General features: G+C 35.7%; 1 protein-coding gene across 2 annotated transcripts in view; it reads left to right on the top strand.

Moving 5' to 3' along the window:
* Positions 1 to 15677, top strand: part of abcd1 (ATP binding cassette subfamily D member 1) — a 56440-nt gene that overhangs the window by 3411 nt on the left and 37352 nt on the right. The window contains exons 2-8 of one of the 2 annotated variants that reach the window (XM_039665757.2): positions 390 to 570; positions 1845 to 1987; positions 2306 to 2477; positions 4075 to 4169; positions 6411 to 6556; positions 10456 to 10601; positions 15538 to 15674. In XM_039665757.2, coding sequence (XP_039521691.1) covers positions 390 to 570; positions 1845 to 1987; positions 2306 to 2477; positions 4075 to 4169; positions 6411 to 6556; positions 10456 to 10601; positions 15538 to 15605 — 951 coding nt within the window. In that variant the 3' untranslated portion in view covers positions 15606 to 15674. Of the gene's footprint in view, positions 1 to 389; positions 571 to 1844; positions 1988 to 2305; positions 2478 to 4074; positions 4170 to 6410; positions 6557 to 10455; positions 10602 to 15537; positions 15675 to 15677 lie in introns of those variants that run through there. The other variant, XM_039665752.2, reaches the window with a different exon arrangement.

The raw sequence follows: 15677 nt of genomic DNA, 5'->3' as shown, positions 1-15677 counted from the left end.
TGAACTTCATCGTCATATGGCCAGAGAAAGTGTTCATAGAGAGAGGTCACGTGGCCTGAATAGAAAGAACGCCCTGGAATTAGGGCAAAAGTCTGTATGCTCCACTTTGACCCCAGACTCTCACTCTCACAGGACGGGGACTACAGATAATCATCATCATTTACCTTCACTTAACCTTCATGATGGTTTTAAAGTGCTCTGCTTTTACGCTTAAAAATACACGTTGCTTATTCCTACTAAGAGTTACAAATTGTGAAATGACATTATCATGAATCAGAAAGCCTGATTGGACACTTGGAAACCAGCTTAATGTTATCTTGTTGCCTGTGTATCTGCGTGTATGCATGTCTGCGTGTGTGTGTGCGTGCCTGCGTGTCTGCCCTGCGCAGATCGAGATGTTTCAGCTGCAGCGGAGCTACACGGCGCTGTCCGAGCAGATTAACCTGATCCTGTTCAAGAGGCTGTGGTATGTCATGCTGGAACAGTTCCTGATGAAGTATCTCTGGAGCGCATCAGGCCTGGTCATGGTCGCTGTGCCCATCATCACTGCCACCGGATACTCGAAATATGGTATGGATTCAATTATGATGAGTATCTGTAGTCTGTTCGCCTCTCTGTGTCTGTGGCTCCAGACTTTTTTGGCCTTTTGTTTCAATACAAAACTTCCTTGAACATCTTTGAGCGTGTGTTGATTTGGTTTTCTTAAAGGGGACAATTTAGTATAATTTTGTTTTGTTGTTGTTGTTTTTTTTTGTCCCTGAAGTGTGCTTTCAAAAGTTTGGTTTGGTACGGTTAGTTTCTAAAATAAATATTTTATGCTCACAAAAGTTGCATTTATTTGATCAGACTTATTTCTGATTATTATCAATGTTGAAAACAGTTGTGCTGCTGAATATATTTGCAGAAACCATGATACATCTTTTTTAAGGATTCTTTGATAAATAGACATTAAAAATCTGAAATTGAAAAACTTTGGGCAATTTAAAGGATTAGTTCACTTTAAAAAAATCTTTTGCTGATAATTTACTCACCCCCTTGTCAGCCAAGATGTCCATGTCTTTCTTTCTTCAGTTGAAAAGAAATTAAGGCTTTTCATGAAAACATTCCAGGATTTTTCTCCATATAATGGACTTCAATGGGAACCAAACAGTTCAAGGTCTAAATGAGAGTTTCAGCGCAGCTTCAAAGGGCTTTAAACGACACCAGGCGATGAATAAGGGTCTTAACTAGCGAAATGATCAGTCATTTAAAAAATAAAATAAAAAAGTTTTATAAGCACAAATGCTCGCCTTGCTCTGTTCTGCGACGCACGTTCGTGACTCTCCCGTTCGAACTCGTTCATCAAATTGAACGAATCTTTTTTCCGAGTCATTTCGTTCGTTGAATGAACCAAATTTCTCAAAAAAAGATTAGTTAATTTTGATGTTATAGTTCGAACAGGAAAGCTATCATCACAGAACAGAGCAAGGCGAACATTTGAGCTTATAAAACTTAAACTTTTTTATTTATTTTTGAAATGGCTGATCGATCGTTTCGCTAGATAAGACCCTTATTCATCCTCTGGTGTCGTTTAAAGCCCTCTGAAGCTGCACTGAAACTCTCATTTGGACCTTGAACCGTTTGGTTCCCATTGAAGTCCATTATATGGAGAAAAATCCTGTAATGTTTTCATCAAAAACCTTCCTTTCAAAGTTTTTTACTGACCCCAAACTGCTGTGTTAAGAAGACTTCTAGTCTATGTGTTAATGTCTACTCCACAGAACCTCAAAACAAGGTCCCTACATGTTTGCTCCTCTTGTATTTGATATTTTTCTCATGCTCGTGTTCTTGTGGCATCCATTCAGATTCAGAGGATGTGAAACAGGCAGCCCTGGTGATGAAGGAGGAGGACTTGGTGAGTGAGCGCACACAGGCTTTCACAACGGCCCGAAACCTTTTAAACGCTGCAGCTGATGCTGTGGAGAGGATCATGGTCTCCTACAAAGAGGTGAGATGAGATTTCACACACCAACCTTCCAGTAGGCACTTTTACATCTAGATAACAGTGAAACATTTTTGTTTGCAAAAGAACAAGCTAAGCAGAAACTATAAAAATGCACTTTTATATGAACAACAACTAAACAGATTTACAAGAAAATGTATTCTGTCAAAGTGGATTTGCTTCCGCAGCCCCTGAAAACTGAATCTCCTTCACATGTCGACAACACAAATTAGACTATTCCAGTCTTTCTCCAGTCAAAGGCGTTGCCTATATAGGGTTTCATGTGTGAAAGTTGCTAAAAAATGCTCCCTCATCCCATCACAGGTCACAGAACTGGCTGGATATACCGCTCGTGTGTATGAGATGTTCGAGGTGTTTGAGGAAGTGCGTGCCGGGGTGTACCGTCGTTCGGCCACAGAGGTGAAGCCAGAAGAGACAGGAGCAGCTCAGATGGTGACACATGGCACGAGAGTGGAGGGACCGCTGCAGATAAGAGGTTTAGTTGCTTCTCTTTAAGTTGTGTATTATGTAACATTAAAGAATTTTCGGAAGAGCATACCATCTAAAAAGTATTATGCAGTTTGTATAATTTGCACATTAGTTTCCTATATGCATGGAATTCGCAGATGATCTTACTTCAAAATGTATCTTATACAGAATATTATATCCTACAATGCAATGCGCTCGACTTGACCCCATTTATGGTTTGGAAAATGAACTGGCAGCTATGTAAACCATGATTTTCAATGAAAATTGGATTCATGTCATAACAGTACAGAATACTACAGTTTACACAGTTACAATTGCATCATTTATTGGTGTACATGACCGTTGAAAAGTTTGGTATCTGTAGGATTTTAAATATAAAACACAACGACTTTATTCTCGAAATTTAATGAGTTTATCCTCAAGGTTGTATTTTGATTTTTTTTCTCTCGAAATGTAATAAATTTTTGTCGAAACACAGCGACTTTATTTTCAATATTTAATGAGTTTATTCTCAAGAGTATATTTGGACTTTTTTTCTAGAAATTTAACGATTTTTTTCTTGAAACACGACTTTATTCTCGATATTTATTAAATATCGAGAATAAAGTCGTGTTTCAAGAAAAAAATCGTTAAATTTCTAGAAAAAAAGTCGAAATACAATCTTGAGAATAAACTCATTAAATATTATTTAATGAGTTTATTCTCAAGATTGTATTTCGACTTTTTTTCTAGAAATTTAACGATTTTTTTCATGAAACACGACTTTATTTTCAATATATAATAAGTTTATTCTCAAGATTGTATTTTGATTTTTTTTTTCTCAAAATTTTACGAGTTTTTTTCTCGAAACACAGCGACTTTATTCTCACTATTTAATGAGTATTCTCAAGATTGTATTTGGAATTTTTTTCTAGAAATTGAACGATTCTTTTCTTGAAACACAACGACTTTATTCTCGATATTTAATGAGTTTATTCTCAAGATTGTATTTCGACTTTTTTTCTAGGAATTTAATGATTTTTTTCTTGAAACACAACGACTTTATTCTCAAGATTGTATTTCGACTTTTTTTTTCTTGAAATTTAACGACTTTTTTTCTTGAAACACAACGACTTTATTCTCGATAGTTAATACGTTTATTCTCAAGATTGGATTTCGACTTTTTCTCTAAATTTAACGACTTTTTTCTTGAAACACAACAACTTTATTCTCGATAGTTAATACGTTTATTCTCAAGATTGTATTTCGACTTTTTTTCTAGAAATTTAACGATTTTTTTTCTTGAAACACAACAACTTTATTCTAGATATTTAATGACTTTATTCTCAAGATTGTATTTTGCCTTTTTTCTCAAAATTTAATGAGTTTAATGTCGCATTATAATGACTTTAATCTCGAGATGTTTTTTTATTTGTTATTATTGCCTGGCCCTAATCCTCTTCCGTACATAAGAGATTTGTTTTTTTCCAAAAACGTAAAAAAAAATATTACCGTCCCCAAACTTTTCAACTGTAGTCTATATTAAGTATGTACTGAACAGTACGTTGTTTATATTCCATGAACATAGTCGTTACATTAAATCTTATTTGTGTGTGTTTGTTTAGGTCAGGTGATTGATGTGGAACAGGGTATTAAATGTGAAAACCTGCCAATAATAACTCCTACAGGGGATGTGGTGGTTTCCAGCCTGAACATCAAGGTAAATTCCAATCTTATAACCTCCTTTAGTCATTTTAATACATAATCTAATTTTACCAGTGCAAAAGTAGCATGCGGGTAGTAGGGATTGCATACTTGTTACAACCACTTAAAACCGTTCTCCATTTTCCAGCTAAGGAGACTGTATATTCAATTATTTCTTACTCTATGCTGCAATATCTCGTGCTCATGCAGAGTAAATGAGCCCATGGTCTGATGCAACATGCATGATTTATGTGCATGTGAAGTGTGAATATGTCAATGAGGCTGTTATCTGTTTTCATTTCTCTGGCGCAGTCCTGTGAGTACTTCACTGATAATACAGCATTGCTAATCAGTGTCTGACCTTTGACAGTTTATAGTGGGTTTAGGTGGAGATTATAATGAGACCCCCATAGAGAATTTGTATGTATTCTGGTCATTCGCTCTTACTGTCAGTTTTGCTTGCATTAGCTTATCTTGAATTAGTTTTCGCCGCCTGTGCTCTGACAGATATAGACAGTTATTCTGTACAGCTCAAAACATATTGACAGGACTTAAAGCCGTAAACTTTAAAGCTTGCAAGATAAGTTCAGCAAAATATGTCCCGGTCTTGCAGATTTTCATTAGATATGTTCTCAGCACCGCTGTTTATTATGCACATGTTTTAGATAACACCTGCAGAGCTGATATGAGGATAGCTGACTGACAACATGGACGTGTCAGTGTTTTTTTAAGATCAAGCTTTTTGGTTAATATTTAAGGGAAATGTATACAAGGTGATTTAACTGGTCACATTTTATTACCATTTTTATAGCACCTTTTAGATTCTTTTTGCAATTTTGTAGATGGGAAAAAAAAATCCATGCTCCATTAATATGAAGAAATGCATTAAAATCCATGTATGATAATTATACAAGAATTATAAAAAGCTGTTTAAAGTAATTTTAGATGCATTGCATGGCAGTTCAGCAACACGCATACAAAACAACGTCTTTTAGTACATCATTCCAAAATGAAGGATTATTTTTGCAAATATTAATGATAAATATATTTTTACACTTTTATTCAATTTTTTATTACAATTCTTTATAATTTCTATAGAATAATAATAATTTCTGGATTTATCAATATTAGAATGAGGGTATGAAAAAATGTATGTGTGTATTCGCCTGAATCCGGGGGAAATTTTACATGAAATTTCTGACCCCATCAGTACGCAACGCACACTGAATTATTAGCGTATGGCAATCATTGTTTAATTGACTATTTCAGTGGGAATCAGTCATAGATGCAGTTCAGTCTTGCACCAGAATTCTTTAAAACCTATTTTTTGACTATAGAATGAGTATCTGCTCCCTTATGATTAATTCATGTTTCCTACCAAATTCTAAAAAAATGGGTCATGGGTACCCCAGTGTGACCCCCCTCTGGTCCGCCCTGGACAATGTGCTGATTATATTCCGGTCGTGCGTTGGTGTGCTCTTAGGGTTTCCACGACAGCGCCTCGATTTGCAGGGGCGGCATGGTGCTAATACCCTCTCATGGCCATGATGTCGCAGTCATGCGGTGCGCTCATGACACAATTCATGTTACCCACAATGCTTTCTCAGCCAAAAGCAGACCGCCCACTGCAAGCCAAGATGAGGAAACACAGTAGACAATGATGTGATAGATGAAACCTCTCACGGAGGCCAGATATAATGTGACGTTGCTTTAAGGTTGTTACATTTTTGGATGAACTTAAGATTAAATCCGGTTAAATCTGCGCTTCGCTGCCCGACAGCCATGGAAACAGGCTGAAGTCACTCGCACAGCTCGTCTCTATATTTGGAAATATCATTAACACCGCTTCCAGATGTTTTGAACCCAGATGATTCACATTGGTTTGGTGTTGTGTTGAAGGTCTTTTAATAGTAATTGACGCCCTAGCTGGATGCCGCGCTGGTATATTTATGTGTCTGGTGAATGGAGGGCTTTAACATAATGACAGGGTGCAGAGAGGGAGCAATCTGTTTTTCTTGGTACGTTGTGTTTTAGAGAGAGCCTTTGAAAACCATCAAGCGTTTCCCATCACAGTTGCTCCTTTTAACCCTGTGGCTTTGCTGAATTTGTAAACACATTTAGCTGTTTCCCGTGGTTTGTCCCCCTGTGTATCCCTCTCTCTCTCTCTCTCTCTCTGTGGGGGTGTTCTGGGGTCTGCTGCATGTATGGTTGTGTGTCTTTTTTAACATGTTGGGGGATGTTGGGTCTTTCTCTCCAGGTTGAAGAAGGCATGCATCTGCTGATCACGGGGCCCAACGGTTGTGGAAAAAGCTCTCTGTTCAGGATCCTGAGTGGCCTCTGGCCCGTCTACAGTGGAGTGCTCTATAAGCCGTCACCCGAGCACATGTTTTACATACCTCAAAGGTACTACACACAGATTACACGCGGTGACCTAAAAAGAGTGCATTAAAATATGTACTTCACTCGTGATGGGAAGCTACAGCATATGCTTTTGACTATGTAGTAGGTAGGACTAGTTTTTCATGTAAGGGTGTGTTCACACTTGGCATGTTTGGTTCGATTAAAACAAACCCTCGTGCGATTGCTCTGTTAGTGGGATTCATTTACATAAGTGTGAACACTACCATCCAAACCCTGGTGTGCATCAAACAAACGGGCCGAGAATGCTGAAAAGATGGGTCTCGATCCGCTTCCAAATTAACTCGAATGAAATATGAACATAATATGGACCAAAGACAAGTAAAATAAACAAAATGGGGCATGGTGTCACAATATACAACCCTAAAAAGGACAGAATGCTCAAACTTACCAGTTTTTTCTTGTCATAGTCGTGATGTTGCCCATCACAGTTCAGTACAGGCATCAGAACGGCGTCTCCTCATTTGGTAGTGTGACAGAGCGATTCATGACGGCCTTTTTACACATTTTATAAGCTTTTCATGAGTTCTTAGCTGGTCAGAATACCATCAAATGTAGACTACGCACATACAACGACCGCATTAAGCCCAGCACACAGCGTTGTTTTGGATGTTCGATAAGTTCTGTCTCGAAATAACGTAGTAAAAGCCAACCAATTCGTTTGTGAATGTATCCCTATGGCTTTAGGTGCGGTGTTGAAAATGAAAATGTGAACGGACCAGGACTATATGTTTGAGTTTTTTTTTGGTCTAGACCAAGCGAACCGAACTACAAGTGTGAAGTTTTGTTAACACACCCTAAGGATATGTAAATTGAAGCCTTTTTCAAGTAGCCATTTAGTTGAGCAATCCATCCTTCTCTCTTGTCTGATGACTATATAGTCTGTTTTACTATGTTTTAATGCTCTAATTTAAACTTAAAAATGCACCTTCAATATTTTTTGATTACTATTTTCATTGTTGTTCCTCAAAGATGTAACCAAAATAAAAATTTTATAATAATCAAAAGTCTATAATTTAATATAATAATTTATAATTTCATTATAAAAACCTATATCAATGTTATGTTATTTTTAATGTGTATTATATTATTTGTTTATATATATATATATATATATATGAAGAGTTCAGATGCAAAAGCCTCTAAGTGCCATTTGAAATTTTCTTCTAAAATGATCATTTTTATCAAGCTTGTATATTTAAGTTCAGTAATTTCACTTAAATGGCAATGAAGATTACCTATTAATTGTCATTTAAGTGAAATTACTGAACTTAAATATACAAGCTTGATAAAAATGGTCATTTTAGAAGAAAATTTCAAATGGCATTTAGAGGCTTTTGCATCTGAACTCTTCATATATATATATATACATATATACATAAAATAAATATTTATTTTTCTTGTGTTCACTTGGTGGGGGTAAAAATGCACCTTCTATATTTTTTATTACTATTTTCATTGTTGTTCCTCAAAGATGTAACCAAAATAAAAATTCTATAATACTCAAAAGTCTAATAATTTAGTAATTAAAAAATCTGAATTAGGGGGATAAAATTAAAAAATGTAAAAATAATTTGACAACTGGCTCTTTTGGAGCACATTGGTAAATATAGCGAGACATGTTGCGTATCATCAACAGGCAGAAAAATGTAGATGTTTTTCATAGTCGTTTTACCAAGCTTTAATTGCAAAAGTTATATCGGTATCGGGAGACACTACAAAACTTGAATATTGCGTGCTGATACTCTTTGTCATGTGAGAGTTACCATCTGGATAAATTCATTACCTTTACGTACAGTACAACCAATGTAGCAGCTTCAGCCTTGGATTTATTTTTAGATAAAACATGTGTAAAAAGCACAGTTTAAAACCAATATGTCATCCAAACACCTTTAAAATTATTTTTGTTTTTGAACTCTGATTTGAGACTAAATCTAATCTAGCATACACAGAATATTATGGAAATGCCAGTAGTGTAGAAATTGGCATGTGATTGTAGAAGGCTGATGATTCCTCTTTGTGCAGGTTCAGGGCCCAGGTCTGAGACTCAAATCTGCTGGATTTTTGTTTAAGAATTAAGATCAATTAGAAGGCAGAGACGTGGGTGTGCGGGCATGTGTTTATTTCCATTTCCCACGCCGTGCCAGGTTAATTAGTGCTGATGAGCATGCTGATTAAAACGAGGAGCACAATCCAAAAGCAGTCAGCACATATGGTGCTCCTGTGACTGCGTTACATGTCGGCTTCATTACAAACCCAACAGGAGCACAGCGTCGCGTCGCGTTCATGATCACACAACGGGATGTGTCCGACATCATTTAAAACCTGCAGCTGTTTGTCATTTGGACTGCTTGCAGTTCACTGAACATCTATATTAGAACTGTTAATGAGAAAAAAGATTTAATAAGACTTTGTTCTCCTTTTTATAGGATGTGCCTAATGCTCAATTGATTTGAGTAGGGTACATTTTGAAACACTTCACCCATTTTGCCTTCGTTTTATGAAAATTATTAATGCAGGATGTGAAACATGGGATTACGGAAGCCCTGAACTGCAACCTAAAAAAAAAAAAAGTCAGTAAAAAAAAAAAAATCTGTAAAAAAAAAAAAATCTAGCATTTCGAGATTAAAGTCGAAATGTTTCGAGATTAAAGTCGAAATGTTTCGAGATTAAAGTCGGAATGTTTCGAGATTAAAGTCGGAATGTTTCGAGATTAAAGTCGGAATGTTTCGAGATTAAAGTCGAAACATTGTGCATTCATAACAGTGTGCGTCCACTGGCTCAGAGCGCGCGCGTGTGTGTGTGTGAAGTCGAACTGCCATGGATAAACCCAAAATAGTAGCTTTTTACTTTTATCTGGGCTTTCAACAAAATTCTACACACGTCACGTGCTAGTGGCAGTGTTTCTGAGGTGTTTTCGTGCTCGTCTAGTCAACACTATCTGGGTCGAGAACACAACAGTAACTGTTCGGTCTCCCTCTTCAACGTACGCTCTGGATACATTTTAAGTGCATCATTCTGTATCCAATCATTTGGCCGGATCCTGTGATTTCCTAAGATTTAATAACCACTTATGGTTGAGGAGAGATTCTCTGATATGATTGTAAAGCACTTTGAGTGTAGGCATATATGAAAGCGCTATATAAATGCCCTATTCATTCATTCATTCATTCATTCATAAAGCTAGATTTCTCCATCCAGTCTGAAAAGTGTTTTCCGTGTTGGTTTTCCTATAGGCTAAAGTCTATTCCGGCGCATTATATTTTATAACGATAAAGTAAGATAAGTAATTCAGATAAAAGTAAAAAGCTACTATTTTGTGTTTATCCATGGCAGTTCGACTTCACACGCGCGTGCGCTCTGAGCCAGTGGACGCGCACTGTTATGAATGCACAATGTTTCGACTTTAATCTCGAAACATTTCGACTTTAATCTCGAAACATTTCGACTTTAATCTCGAAACATTTCGACTTTAATCTCGAAACATTTCGACTTTAATCTCGAAACATTCCGACTTTAATCTCGAAACATTTCGACTTTAATCTCGAAACATTTCGACTTTAATCTCGAAATGCTAGATTTTTTTTTTTTTTTACAGATTTTTTTTTTTTTTACAGATTTTTTTTTTTTTTTTTTTACTGACTTTTTTTTTTTTTTAGGTTGCGGTTCAGGGCTTCCGTATGGGATAGATCAGACAAGACACACTGAAAATATCATTACACAGTGAGAAATATTAAAGTTACCTTTTCATCAAATGAATCCGGATATTTTATCCACTAAAAACAGACTCGGACTCAAGTTTCATTACAACTCCTCCATAACAAAAAGAACTAAATGATTAAATGGCAGGATTTATTATTATTATTATTATTTTTTTTTTTCAGGCCTTATATGTCGGTGGGAACGCTGAGAGATCAGGTCATCTATCCTCACTCTGTTCAGGATATGCAAGAGAAGGGCGTTTCTGACCTTCAGCTGGAGGAAATCCTCAAAACTGTGAACCTCTGCTACATCCTGGAGAGAGAGGGAGGTGAGAGAAAGGCAAAAAGTGATTTTGGGATTAGGAAAATTGACACCCTTTATTCAAATATTATTATAAGCATGGTTGTGCTTGGAGTAAATTGTTTTATTTGTGATAACGCAATGAAACATGCCAAATTGAGCGGATACGATGACATACAAAGAAATTATGAATACATGCAAAAACGAGAGAGCCACCGAAATATTAGTTTTAAAACACAATTTCTGAAAACATTAAACACAAAACCTCATCTTCACTGACTCCTCTTGCAAAATGAAACTTTCACTTCATCGACATCACAAGCAATATTGTCCCTCCTGAGGCAACGGGGGAAGATGCCTCTCGTGTGCCATATCCAGCCCTGACATGATTCCTCACCGATATTACCACAGGCTAAATCATGGCTTGCAGCAGATTTACTCTGGTGTAGGGTTGTCTATCATCAACTTAAAAAGTTGAGAAAAACTCCAACTTTAGTGGAACTAAAGGTGTGAGAATAGAGATTGCTAACGTGACGTATTACCAGTGGTGAACGCAAAGCATTTTGGGAATCCGCGGCACAAACACTGTACAAGATGCCGTCTACCTGCTGTGTTGTAAACTGTAATTATCAATTACGTTGACTATTAGGGACAAGGAAATTGATTATTTGTCAAATTCGAATGACGTCTTTATAATTTATGACCGTATGAGTGAGTTTAATTTGTTCATTGATCGATCGTTAATCTAGTAGATGATTTCATCCACTGAATACTGCTGTGGTAATATAAACACTCTCCCAACAGCATACGGTTTCTTTTTAGCCTTAAAAGTCATTTATTTCAAGTCTAATTAAAATGATATAGTTGTGATGGTATTTTGTATAGATATGGCCAGGCGTGCAGTTTACCAATAACATTAGAGCAACAGCACTACGAACGCCCGCGGCCCACAAGCGACACACAGCTACAACGTCGCTGGCGGTGTGAACGGGGTTTTTGGCACGCACACTCCAGCATTGCAATCTTGACAGGAATTCTGACTACATGCAAATGACAGAGAGCGATGAGTGTGGAATAGCATACATTTGAAAATTTTTCTGACAAAAAATAAAATAAAAAATTCAGTGTTCTGACAATTCATGCTACCCATCGAGATTTGCTACTTACCGGTTATGCGCATGTGCAGACTCACAGTTTTTTTTTTTTTTACAAAAAGTACATTTTCCTGTTATAATGTTTAATTTCCCTTTAAAAAATGCTAACTACCATATGAATATTTATACGGTCAGCCAGCTGAAAAAGAATAACTGAAAGTTTCAGTTACTATGAGGAAAGGTGGAAAGGTGACAAGTCAAAGATGAATACTTTATGATCATTTTTACTTTTCACACCGTTTTAAAAATAAAAACAGTAGTCTACAGTATATAGTAGCTACTCATAACTTAGAATTATATTATAATTGTATTTCAAACGACTTTAATCGGCATTCTGTGATCAATTCGTGCTACGGTAGCTTTTTTTTCGACAAGGCAGCAAAAATCGACTCTCTTGCATTGGCAAATCATGACATTTGACATTTCTACAGTGAAAAACTAAATTGGGAAATATTGCTGGTACAACAACAATTTATTGTTATGTATTAACAACACAAATGTATTTAAACAAGTATGTGTGCATGCATTTCTTTATAAAGAAATTCTCTTTTTAGAAGTTGGTCAGTAATAAACTTGATTCTTGAAGTTTGTTAAGATTGGAGGTATACAACAATTGTATGTAAATGGTAAACAAAACAAAAAAAACAGCTCTGATATTGTCTCTGATTCAGTCATACTTCGATATGTTTACAAGACAGCAAACAATAAAAAGTAGGCTACACTCGGGTTTGAAATGGGCATGTACCTGTCTGTGGCTATTACATAAACTAAAAGAAAGGTTTATTCTGACTAGTTTGCTCGTTTTATTTATTAATAAAACATATAGTTTTACTGAATAATTAAGAGAAGTTTAAATGGCTAAATAAATATTTTTGAGTCAAAAAATTTCCTTTTCTGACGTAGCCTACTCCAGTTCTTGTTAAAACACACTAGACATGCAAATTCTGTGCATTTTGGACACTTTTTGTGTGAAATCATACTTATTTTCTCCATCAAAAGTGTGCTTTCACTTGAAATGAGCATCACAACACAAATAGACTCTGCCTGAACCCTGACTTCACTGCTCACGCGCCGTTCCTCTTCGCGGTGTGTGAATGCACTCACTGATTAACCCTCAGGTGCTCTTCGTTTCGGAGTCACACTTGTTATCTTCCCGGTCAAAAGTGACCAGACACCTAAAAATGAAACTTTCTCCATTCCAGTAAAACCAATGCAATTTATTTTTGTTTTATAATATTTATTATTTTTAATTTAGTATTTTGAGACAATTTAAATGAATTTATTAATATTTATGCAATATTTATGGTTTATTTTTGCCATAGAAAAATATATATTATTTTCTATATATATATTATTTTCTTCAAAAAAATATTAATGCAGTTTTTTAGTTTAATATAGAATCTAGGCCTTCAGAAAAAAAATATTTTTTGAAGAAAATTAGCACCATCTGGTTACAGTATAGAGAAAAAGCGTAGAATCATGGTGTAACCACTAGATGGCATGTACAGCTCTCTATTGAGAGGCATGTGAATTCCCCAGCTGTTTATGAACACATTTTTGTTGTTGTTGTTGGTGGATTTGTATATATAGTTGAAACAATCTCAAAAACTATTTCTTATAAAAAAAAATGACAAAAAACAAATATTCACATTTTTTTCTTCTTTTTTTTTTTTTTTACAATTTCCCATTCATTTCCTATGGGGTCATTTTTTAACAAAGACCACAAGTGTGACTATTTTTTTTAAGACCACTTAGCATGCTCAGATCATGACCTCAATTTTTTTGTGTGTTCACATACATAATGCCATAAAAGTCACCAAGTTTCGTAACATCGCGATGAAGCTGTGATTTTTAAAAATTCAAAACATACTTTTTGTAATCAAAATTTATTGGTGTGTATGTGTATAAAAGTGTGTTTGTATGTGTGTGTGTGTTGGTGGGTGTGTCTGTTTTGCACTCTAGATGTTGTAGAGTGTCACCTCTTTCTTGCGGTGTACTTTTTTTTTAGAATTGTGGCCGATTTGTAGATTGTACATACAAAAATTCAGAGAATTTTTTTTTTGTATCAATTTCCCATTCATTTCCTATGGGTTGTCATTTTTGACCGAAGAGCACAAGTGTGACTATTTTTTTTTACGACCACTTAGCATGCTCGGATCATGACCTCAATTTTTTTTTGTGTTCACATACCCAATGCCATAAAAGTCACCAAGTTTCGTAACATTCCGATGAAGCTGTGATTTTTAAAATTCAGAAATGACCGAAGAGCACCTGAGGGTTAACATGCAAACCGGAACCGGATCAGCTCCGGTAGCTGTATCGTGCCGCAGATGTGCAGTGTAAATAAGGGCCGTCACACTTCATCGGCTGCATAGCGGTACGCAAGAAACAGTGCAGGTATGCTTAAAAGAGTAAAATGTAGAAGTGCTGGTACTGCGTACCGGTGAGTACTCTCCCACTTCGAGCACTGACAATGTTATCTTTAGCCCGCTGCATTTTGTACGATTTATTTTTTTCATGTCAGAAAGCAAGCCTGCTATGATGCTAGCCCATGTAAACTGGCCAAACATTGCGTTCTGATGACGTTGCCGCCCAGTTGGTCACATGTCTTAGCGATCTCTGTAAACACGAAACGCACGTGATTGAATCGTGGAACAGCGGTGTCGTCATCAGAGCTCGTGCAGCCCAGAGCCCTCCAGCTAGTGCCGTGACGTAACTGTGACGTCGGCGCATGACAGCTCGCTGGCTGCGTTCCAAACCGCATACTCAATGAGTAGGTACTTAATTTCAATAAGTACTTACTCAACGAGCGCGAAAAGAGTAGGTACTTTATAACCAAAGTATGAATGCGAACCGGACATCTGCCATGTTGACGTAAATCATGTGACCTACGACGCGTTCTCACAACGATACGTTTAATTAATCTATCAAATATCTCGATATTGATGAAACTTGCTCATTTTGTTGTGGTATTATTGTTGAAGAAACAGCTGCCCGTTTATTTTGTGAATACATTTAGGATTGATTTAAGTTGTTATATTTTAAACCGTACTAATGTGACCCACGTGTTATTCTTATAACAATATATATATATATATATATATATATATATATATATATATATATATATATATATATATATATATATATTTATTTATTAAGAAACCCCAAAATCGTGAAATCTCTTGAATATGTTGTTAATTTCTTTATTTTATACCCAAAATGTTTTTTCCCTCTTTTTCTTGATGAATTTACCTCGTTTCATCCCTCAAGATTTTTTTTTGTATTATGAAGAATTATTATGAAGATATTTAGCCTTGTTATTGTTTTTTTTCTAGTGTATAAATATAATTTTATAATGTCATATTATGATGTACACAAACCAATGATGTTTATATTTTCTGTTTTGTCATCATGAAACTGTTGATTTTATACTCGAAAAAATTGAAGCATCACTCCTTAAAAATTAATATTACCTCAGAATGAATTGTATTGTTGGCCCACCCCAAAACGTAAAGAAAATAATAATATTAATTGCTGACCAATACTTAATTATATAACTTTTTTATATACTAAAAATATAATTTAATATAACAAGCAAAATGTAATTTGTTTTGTCATATTACATAGTTATGCATGTTATATATATATATATATATATATATATATTTTATATACGGACAACAATAAGAAACATGAATAAATGAGTAAAAGAACAAATAAAAGTAACCAGCACAATAAACAAATGCATATACAAGTCAACAACACATGAAACAAAGCTTTATTCAAACTACAAGCATGTATTTACAGGCACTGAACCCCAAACCCTACTGCCATCTCAACTCAGCGGTTCCCATTCTGCAGCTTTATTCTGCTGAATTCACCACAGGTGACTGTGCCTTCGTCTCAGAGCTTGTTGCTGCGCTGCGCTTCACAATCTGAGGCAATAA

This window comes from Pimephales promelas, chromosome 14 (genome assembly GCF_988280905.1).
Source record: "Pimephales promelas chromosome 14, fPimPro1.hap1.1, whole genome shotgun sequence".
Lineage (NCBI taxonomy): Eukaryota > Metazoa > Chordata > Actinopteri > Cypriniformes > Leuciscidae > Pimephales > Pimephales promelas.
This window is presented reverse-complemented; position numbering and strand designations above follow the sequence as displayed.